At 36.4% G+C, this 10,658-nt stretch overlaps 1 protein-coding gene across 4 annotated transcripts in view; it reads right to left on the minus strand.

The window, feature by feature from the left end:
* LRP1B (LDL receptor related protein 1B) overlaps positions 1–8,201 on the minus strand; it is a 1,910,230-nt gene extending 1,902,029 nt beyond the window's left edge. Inside the window, exon 1 of one of the 4 annotated variants that reach the window (XM_045479681.1) lies at positions 7,021–8,197. In XM_045479681.1, the coding sequence (XP_045335637.1) occupies positions 7,021–7,201 (181 nt within the window). In that variant the 5' untranslated portion in view covers positions 7,202–8,197. Of the gene's footprint in view, positions 1–7,020 lie in introns of all 4 variants that reach the window. The other 3 variants (XM_045479680.1, XM_045479683.1, XM_045479684.1) reach the window with 3 other exon arrangements.
* Positions 8,202–10,658: the final 2,457 nt, after the last annotated feature.

The raw sequence follows: 10,658 nt of genomic DNA on the forward strand, positions 1-10,658 counted from the left end.
GTCGTGTTTCAACAATACCCGTCTTTGGTCTGAAGGCTAAGCCAGCCAGGACAATGAGGTGCATGCGTCTCAGGAAGGGATGTCTGACTGTTAGTAAGAATGCATTGTGAGATAAAATGTAATGCCAGCACCTTAGCAAGGCAACACGCTCTGTCTTCTTCTTCTTTTTTTCTTTTTTCTCTTACTTAATAAAGTTAGAAGGAATCTCATGTGAAAAGGTACTTTCGCAACTCATTTTCTATAAAGGATATATAGTTATAATATTCATGTATTAATGGGAACTTTCATAGTGCATGACCATGTCTGAGAAAAATAAGAGTATAGTAGTATACTATAGATGGCTGTATAGTAAGAATATATTAATCAAAATCACTTTTCATTGTTTCTATGGGTAAAGATACCTTTGACAAGTGTTGCATATTTACAACTATTTTGGAATATTTGAGAAATCCCAAATATATGTAATATATCATTCAACGAATATGAGGGGCAGAGTTACTGAGCAATATAAGTAACACAGTCATTACCAACTTAAGTGTTAGCTTTTTGCACTGGTGATACTTCTAAGAATCCTACCTACTGGGAAATCAACAACAAATGAACGGGCCCATTTATTTAATCACACCATTGCATTTTTTAACCATAATTGGACATCTAATTGCAGACTGAAACTAAGTTAATGTGATTGCATGAGAAAGTTATTATGGTAGCATTTATAAACACACTATACCCTGTTGTCCATTTTATCACTGCAATGATTTCTACTATATATCCTGTGTTGAGATAAAGTCTTGAATTTGAAATAACATTTAGGAATATATTTTAATTTTTAAAAATATTTCACAAAATGAGAAAAATAAATTCAGTTAATAAAGCCAATAATGAAAAATAATAAATTTCTAATTACTTTCAATAAAGTAATTACCTGAGCATGAATGAATTCAGAGCACGTATTTATCACATTCTGATAGTGTTGTAGGTTCTTATACTAACCCGTGATAAAAATACATAATTACTACTAAAATACATTAAATTCCCCTGTTATGACAGGAATAAGGACATAGGCACATATGACTTATATTAAAAAGTATAGAAGATAAATACAATGCATAAGCCTTTCAGGGAAATATGTTATTGTTGTTGTTTTTCCATAAAATTCAACTTTAGGCTTTTAATGCAAGATCAGTTTTATTATATTATCACATCTGACTGGCTTCTATCTAATATTTTGATTCCCATTTATTTACGAGTCAGTTTCATCAATTAGTCAAGTCAGAAAGCTCAGTCAAAATAACTGGGTTTGTATAGAGATAGCCTAAATCAATAGGATGGAGAGAAAGAGAGAAAGAATATTTTGGCATCACTGAATTCAGAACAGAGCAATAAATAATATATATTTTCTAACTTGGCCTTATAGCTATGCCGGGGGGAAAAGGGAGGCCACCAAATCATTTATGAGGAGGAAAATATAGATCTAAAATTGGGAAGGCAACTTATATAGCAGAAAAACTTCCAATAGAAGACATATATATAAATTTTGGAGGTCTAAGCTTACTTGTTGTGATGTGCTGCAAAATCTTCTGAAGGTTTTGTTCCTCTTTCTATATAACATAAAGAGTTCAGATGTACTTGGAGAGATTGACATTTTATCCAATTGATAGAGCACACAAAAGGGAGAACAGGGATTAAATATTATGGCAAGCACAATACTTTTCAAAAGCAAGTGAGGTAAATACACTCATTGGCACACATGCGCATTAGTCCAAAAGTAAATTTTTTAAACTGTAATTTCTAGAGATATGTTCATGGTTTTGTATTTAATGTTTAAATAATAGAACGTTTGCCACCCCCCCCACCCCTGCAAGGAACTAACAAGCTCTAAAGATCTCATTCCAAAATAAAACAACTAGAAAATGTCTCCCAAGGCCTGTGCCTTTATTCATCCCTATGCCTCTATTTAATGGGTTTTCATATAGGTTAAATTTGGAGAATAACAATCCATATTGGAATGTAACAAAGAGGATAAAAAGTATGCCAGCACTTTTCTATTTGGTTGATTAATTATTGTCCTCCCTTCCCCACCAAAAAACAAACAACAAAAACACCTTGTTATTTGTACTCTCTGTGCATCAAGGTAGTTTTTTTGTCACTAATCTTATATTAAATATGGGGACCCAGATTTCTTCTTCTAGGTAGTTTTTGAACTGCCTTAAGTAAACATGACGATTTCCTGATAGAAGTTTGGTCCGGTACATATTCTGGTTAACTCATTATTATAAAGGACTCAACCTTTCAGTTTACTTTTGTTTAGCATTGCAGTTGCTAAAAACATTGTTTCAAATTATAAGCACGGAGGGCATCATTATCACAGGTATTCCAAAAGCAAATGCATTTTAAAATTTATGTCCTCCACTGTCAGATTGTTTTTTACAACAAAATATTTGTTACATGGAAGTTCATCATTAGAATATTGCATGTTGGGAGTTGAAAAATAATTCTGAACATTCTTCCATTTCATATATTTGTTTTTCAAGGAGGCAATAAGACAAAGATAGACATATATTTTCTGGAATTTAGAAATGAAAGTTTCACATCAAAAAATCTATCTAATTTTTGGGCTACAGCGGTATTTTTAAAGGATGTTTGTGCCAAAACAGCCATAATAAAGAAGATATGTATATATAATCCTTATTATATATATATATATGTTATATATATATATATATATATTGTATATATACATATATACACACACACACACACACACACACACACACACACACACAGTAAGTGGGCTCCACTTACTGCTAAATTAGTTTAACTAATGATATCATGTTGGTACAATCATGTTTAACTTTTAGCATTAATTCTACTTTCTTTGAATGCATCTATCTGAAATGAAGACAAGTGTTTCCTTTGTACAAGAACTGTTTTGACAGACAGCTACAGAAGATAGAGAAATCTTTCAATACATCTGGTTGGTACTTTTTACTATACAAAATCCCTATTACTAGGAAGGAATTGAAGAAAAAAGAGTGCACAGTTCATATAAGACAAAAATTAATAGTAGAACCATGAAAAAAATTGATCATAGTAAAATACAGAATGGAGGGAAGATATAGAACCCCCTCACCATTGCAATCATTGTAGAAGACCAAGTCATGATCAGTCCAGGTGACTTTAAATGGAGCCTAACTTTATGGTACACCCTAGGCTCTGAAAAGAAAATGACAAGGCAAATAGCAAGAAATTAATGTCCTGGATCCAATACACTTGTAAAGTAAAAATTTTTGCATGTCTCTACCGTGGATGACAAGTAGCATTTAGAAAGTGTCGTATCACACTTAAGAATATATTCACTATGTCTCTCATCCCCCACTCTTTCTAAGAAGATGGACTTCCTTCACTTCCACTTAAAAAAATCTTCCATCTTAATAATTCTAGTATTCTTAACATTTGAGTTTTCTGCGATATTCTCATGTATCTCCCCATTCTTAGAGATTTAATTATATCCAACCTCACCTTGATGGAAATTTCTTTAAATTATTTTTATACTGCAAATATTTCCATAATTATTATGGAGTGAGAAGAAAATATTTATTTAAAAAAATATTATTTTGTCTAAAGATACTTTAATCTCTTCTTTAAGAAATACTAATATGGATTCAGTCTCTTCCTAAATTTATCATTTGGCTTTCTCCTCACTTTTCTTTCCCTCACTTACTCTATTCTCTGCATTTAAACTCTTTTTTGTGTTTTCACACATTGAAATTATTCTTTGTTTTCCCATTGTTTCCCTTCATTCTTATCAGTTTCAAAGTAAACTTCAGGAGACAGAGAGAGAGAGAGAGAGAGAGAGAGAGAGAGAGAGAGAAGAAGAAGAAGAAGAAGAAGAAGAAGAAGAAGAAGAAGAAGAAGAGGAGGAGGAAGAAGAAGAAATCTCAAAGATTACACAGACTTCTTCAAAACAAAACTTTAGTTTACAGGATACATGGGTCATAGTTCATTCTTCCTTGAGGGGAGGAATATTAAAATTTTGACATGCACATGATTGCCACTTTTAGAGGGTTTTATGGACATATACATTTAGATGCTTATAACAGCATGAACTTTAATTATTTGGAAATATGTTTCACCTTCTTATCTGACCCAGGAATTTTTTAAAAGAGACTAGTTTTAGGTCTCTCAATCCCCTTTATTTGCAGAAAATTTGACAATTTAAAATACACTTCCTTTTAAGTCTTAATCCCTATCAAGCAACACTTTGATATGATATGACATTGTAATATGACACATTGGTTGATCCTAAGTGAATATGATTTATCCTTCACGTTTTGCTGTTCAGAGTTACAAAGATGTTTCCCTTTTGAGATGTGATGAAATCTAACAAGAACTGACATGTACATTATCTTAACTCTGTATCAAAATCAATATAAACCAAGAAAATAAACAATGTAGAATCAGAAGGAAAAGTGGATGTATGTAGATTGAACACAAGCATATAAATTAAAGTATTCTGTTTAAAAAAATGTTTGAGTTTATACTGATAAACTTACAAACCAAAGAGCAACACAGGCAGAAGGTAATCCAAGTATTTCTATCTAATTCATACAGTTTAAAAGTCACCCATTACCCAATGCATATTTGGAGAACCTGAAAGTAATTTCTCATTTTCAGGAACGAAGCAACTTCTGCACTACAAAACACACCTGTGTAATTCACATGCCTATTTTATTCCTCAAGGACAATTGACATAAACCTGTGCAAAAAGCTACATCTCATTAACCTCTTTCTTGAGTTTATATTCCTATATTGTCTGTTTCAGCATTTCACTGAGGAAAGTTTGCCATAATGCAGCAGCACCTTCTTTTTCAACTTTAAACAGGATTTCTCCCCCACTGCCCCTCCTTTTCCAAATGAGACACACCCTTTTTACTTTTGATAGGAAGCTCTGGCAATTTTAGCTCCTTTCTAACAGTTTGGAAAGTTGTGTTAAATATATATGATAGTGGCAAAGTGTTGGTCTACAACTATTTTGACTTGTGCTATCTGATAACAGTACTTTTGATGTTGTCATGGTGATATACGACACTATTTCAGTTCTAGGAAAAAGGTAACAATCGTTTTCCATATGCCCTGTTTATGTCTTAGATGTCCCTCTCCCTCATGGATCTAAATGTGCACCAAATTGTAATCTTTTTAGTTATTTAGTTTTCTATCTCAGGAGAAAATCCAGGGTCTACAGCTTAACTTTTTATGATTTCTACAATTCTCCTCAGGTATTCGTTCTAATCATTGCAGCAACAACTCTCTCCCTCATAAACACATCCCAAACCACTGAGGACTTAGCTCTAGATGAGGTCAAATTTGCAGAGATTGGGGACTCAATCAGAAAAAGCCCAATAGCAGGAGTCTGCAGTGCCATTATATTTTGCTAGCTCACAGGGCTGAAAAGCTTCATTCTGTTCATCTGCTCTGGTCCAACTTCAAAGATTCTTCCTAAGAAAGGTTGAGAGCTGATTGTTCCAGATCAAAGACATCATCATTTCAAGTTAGAGCTATGTGCTTCCATTTTATCAGTATAGTTTTCAACCATTCCACACCAACTTCAAGGTAAGTTAAGACAAGTTTAGAAGCTATATAGTTAGGTAGCAATGATATGTTTAAAAGATTATCATTCAGTGAATGTCAGATTTTCTAAAGGAACTAGTATCAGTCTCACTACTGGTAAAAGAAATGTACTCAACATTATAATGACTATAACCTGGTTGCCAACAGCAGACTGGGTAGAAACACTACAATTCATTCCCCTGTTCTTTCTTTTCTATAATGAAACAATAATTTTTAGTCAGTTCATAATTCACTTCATATAAACACATCACTAAATCTCCCAATGCAACATTTTGCCTATTTACTTGACATTGGGATCCAGATATCCTTTCTATCTTTGTTACTTCTCTTTTTTTCTAATTAAACATTGACAACAAACCAAAATATTACATACGTGTGTGTGTGTGTGTGTGTGTGTGTGTGTGTGTATGAAAGATACTCCCGATTTTACTTTAGGGAGTTAACCATTCCAAGGCTAGCCGCCCAAATATTCATCTACCCTTTTTTTTTTTTTTTTTTCATTTTTTTCACCCGTGCGACTGTTGTCAAAGATCATCTAACTTGCACAGGGATTCCTGGGTTTCCAGATCAAAAGTTTATACAATCTAGGCTTATTAACTAACATTCCCACCTCCTCTCTCCTCTTCTCCTTACATTCCCATTTCAACTTCCACCACTCATCAGCTATTTGGGGAAGAAAAAAAAAAACATAAAACAAACAAACAAAAATAAACAATGGCAAAATGCCAGTAGTGGGTAAGCGTCTCCTGGTACCATGAGCTGTGTCACAGACCTTCAGAATCAAAAAAGTCAAGTTCAAGCAGGTACCTGCGCCCAGAAGCTCCCTGAAAGCCTAAGCCTCTCCGCTGAGACACTAATCTCTCCTGAGTCTGCCTCAGGAAGGGGCTACAGAAACGAAAGGGGCTCGAGCGGCCGCTTTCTCCCCTCCACACACCCTGGGTGCATCAGGTAGGGAAGTTAACCAGGAGCTAAGTTGAGGGAACACACACAACGCGGAGAATCCGGAACCTGCAAAAGCTCGCAGCTGTGAGAGTCAGTGCGCAGCAAGTCTTGGAAAAGAGAATTCCGATCCCAACATCTGCAGCGCTTGGGTTGCGCGGGCAGAAGCGCGCAGTCCAAGTCCAAACGCTCCCGGGGGGGTACAAAATCAGGACGGGTAAATGGCCAAAGGAAAAAGCTGGGGGTGGGAGGAAGCCGAGGACTCTGGCACCTGGTTCGGAAATCCACCACTGCACCTCTCACCCCCACGAGGCCAGCGATACAGTGGCCAACCAGTCCTGGGGAGCGGGGCCACAAGGACTTAAGTTTCACACTCACTTATCTACAAGCATCGCCCAGCAGGAAAGCCCGAGGAAGAAAGGGGAAACCAGGAGGGAGCTATTTCCTTACCTCGGTCGGCTCCCACGGTCAGCACCTTGTCGATAGGAAATAATCCCGAGAGAGTGAGTAAGGCGAGGAGAAACTCGGACATTGTGGTCGCCCGGTAAGGAAGCCTGAGCTGGAGACTGCTCCGCGGCGTTCTCGGCCCGGCGGCGGCGGCAGCTCGGAGCCCCGAATCGAGCAGCGTCATTTACAAATGTCACTGGAAATTCTTCAGCTCAATGAGCCCAGCCAGTCCGCCTTCTCCTGCCTGGAGCAGGATGTGGAAGGTGTACGGATGCGCGCGTGTGGGAGGGAGAGAGTGTGTGTGAGAGCGAGCGAGCCGCTCGTGTGTCTTGACTTTTCAATGCAGGGTACGTCTGATCTTACATCACGCAAAGAGGGGCAGTGAGAGATGCCAGCGGATGGGAATTCACTGATTAATCACCGAATCCACCACACACCCCTCCGTCGTCCACATAAATCACATCTATTACTTAGTGAGAGGCATTTAACACAACAGGAAAATACCACCGCGAACTGAGAGCACCACAAATCACAATTATTTCGGTCTCCTTGAAGGGAAAGTAACTCCAAAGCTGGTTCTGTAGGGATTTGGGTCTTTAGAGAAGGGGGAGACTTCTGCATTGGGCTGAGCCACCCAGGCCCGCCTAGGAAGCTCCGCATTTAACAGCCACCTCGGAATTATCAGCTACAGCGCTGGGATGCTACTCTAGGCAAAGCGGATTTGATCCCTTCTCTCCCTGGAAGCTTCCTTACCGGGAAGGAAGGACAAGCCAAGTCATTGAGCTTCTCTTAGGGAAATGGTTTCCTCTGCTCCACACACAAATGCGATGTTTTCTGAATTGCGCTTTTAACTTTTATGCTGAGTAGCATCTTGGGGCAAAGATGCAAAATTTAGTGACTCAGCAGAAACAACAACAGCAACAAAAAAACCCAAACAACCCCCAAAGTCATTACCCCTTGCAAAAGAAGGGAAAATGAATGGAAAGAGGTCCCTAAGCAGGGAATCATAGAGCAAAGGATTGGCAGTTTGTTTTGCAGTCTATTTCCCTCTTTAAAAATGTTCCTCGAACCATTTTAAACATGTTTTGAGGATTTTTAAATTGTTTCTGTTGTGTTTTTTTTTTCTTTCTCCACATGGTGCAGTTATAAAACTTTACCAAACCATCCAAGGCATGAACATGAATCAGTGGAATTAAAAAAAAAAAAAAAAAGTTGTTTTAATGACCACGTGAGGTTTTTAATATAATCATCCCCAAACCTACAATTTTAGTTAAACATTCAGAGATGGCTAAGGAGTTAAAACTCAGAAATATTAATAGTTGAAGGCTTATTTTTCCTTGTAACATCTATAATTCTTGACTAAGCACTAAGGTTGAAAAACGTGTATTCTAAATATGCATTAATATTTGATATTTTAAAACTTCAAATGGATGTAAGGCAAACTATAAGAAAAGAACAAAACTAAGGAACAGGATGATTGAGAAACAAATGGAAGATACCTTAAGCACTTTGTGCAGTTTACTGGTTGACACAATATAGACGAATGCTAGCACTATGAGCTAGCTGTTCCTGAGAGAAAAATACCCAGAAACATATTTGGCTGTTCCTTAGAAGTCATTAAAATTAGACTGGATCAAAGAACACAGAGGTGACTCTACGGGAAATTACCAAGAACCTGTGAAATTTGCCTTTTTATACTTACTCTGTGATTGTAAAATATGTCCTTTATGTCATTTTTGCCACATTGTAAATTTTAAAGTTGACTTTCCCTTGTATATCAAACCATTTAGTGTCTAAAAAGATGACTCCTTCCATCTTTAAAAGTGTAAGTTTTCTTCTCTTCTAAAGTTGTTACATGTGTGATTTCACCTATTATTTTTACTGTTTCACAGTAAGATTTAGCATATAGGAAATATAAAAAGGTATTTTTCCTATTTTACTTTATACTAAAAATTCACAAACTTTGGACTTAATGGCAGAATTCAAAGAACATGGGGCTGGGGAGGGGAGGAAGGGTAAATTTAGAATGATACTCAAAGTAACGAATATTTCTTTCTCAAGTGTCCACACAACTGTGTGTTCTGTGTAACATTTATTCTTTCACTGGGACAAAGTAAGTAGGTGTCTTTCTGACATGATCCCATTCAGTCAACTAGGAGGTCAGCTATTAGGAAATCTATATCCACTTAAAATCTTAGCAATAAAATGAAGAGTGCTAACAAACCATGCTAAGGACATCCAGATTCTGCTTCTTCTCTATCATTATCACCAATTGCCTCCCATCTCAAAATTGCAAGGTAGAAGAAAGCAGCCAGGAACAGAACAACCAAAGACTTACCATGTACTCAAGTTCGATGACTGAAAATCAGTGACTCATTTGCTTCTGCAATGTATGTACCAGCTCTGGATTCCACTGTCAACTCTTAAAAGGGAAAAGTTATGAAAGATAATCAGAGAAGTGAATACCCAGCAGATTTTGTATTCTAATGTATATTCTAAATATGCTGCATTCTAAATATGTAGTGCCTCCTAATAATAAAACTACTAAGTAAATTAGGCAGAGTAAAAACCATATGATCTCTTTTACATCATCTGCTTTACTTTTTAACTGCCCTGAATAGAAGAAAATCAAGGATGCATTGTCCACATATTGCGATCAGAATAATACAGCAAACAATTTTTTTTTATTTTTAGTGATCACAAATCAAATTGCCACATGTGAATGATACAGGACTCAAAATTGTGGTGTAAATTAGGGGTACTAATTGTGGAAGGTTAATTCCACAATTGTGGAAGGTTAATTCCTTCCATAGGTTAGCGTGCACACCAATGAAAGGTGATTACTTGTGTTTAGTATCAATTTATCTATAAAATAAAATTGGGGACTTATTTTAGCAATGTGAATAGATGTTACTAACAAAGATCTAAATGGTATAAAAACTTCAGAGGCATTGAGTAGAAGAATGGATGCTTAGGAATGTTTCAGTGGTCAAGTGGACATAACACATACATTTGGATGCATGTCAAGCATATTTTTAAAAACAAAATTATAATAAGGACATGGATTCATACCACAAAGCCATAATAATACATAATAAACATATTCAATAATTAAAATAGACACATATTTATCATTTATTAATAGACACATGGGGGGCGCCTGGGGGGCGCAGTCGGTTAAGCGTCCGACTTCAGCCAGGTCACGATCTCGCGGTCCGTGAGTTCGAGCCCTGCGTCGGGCTCTGGGCTGATGGCTCAGAGCCTGGAGCCTGTTTCCGATTCTGTGTCTCCCTCTCTCTCTGCCCCTCCCCCGTTCATGCTCTGTCTCTCTCTGTCCCAAAAATAAATAAACGTTGAAAAAAAAAATTAAAAAAAAAAAATAGACACATGGTCTAAAGCTGAATAAGGCCAATGCCAAAATAAAATTAATAAAATTTTCTCACATCAAATCACTTACATATTGTAGCTCTTCATTGAAAATGACCAATTCATCAAAAGAGATAGTTTTTATCAGAATCTAATGAGGCTTATAAAAGTATAGACCAAATAGGAATTTTAAAATTAAATAATTCATGTCCAGGTTTTGAATGACCATCACGTTATAATGGACTATAAATAAAAGGGAAGTGTAAGTGTAATTT

This window comes from Leopardus geoffroyi, chromosome C1, assembly GCF_018350155.1.
Source record: "Leopardus geoffroyi isolate Oge1 chromosome C1, O.geoffroyi_Oge1_pat1.0, whole genome shotgun sequence".
In the NCBI taxonomy this organism is placed as follows: domain Eukaryota; kingdom Metazoa; phylum Chordata; class Mammalia; order Carnivora; family Felidae; genus Leopardus; species Leopardus geoffroyi.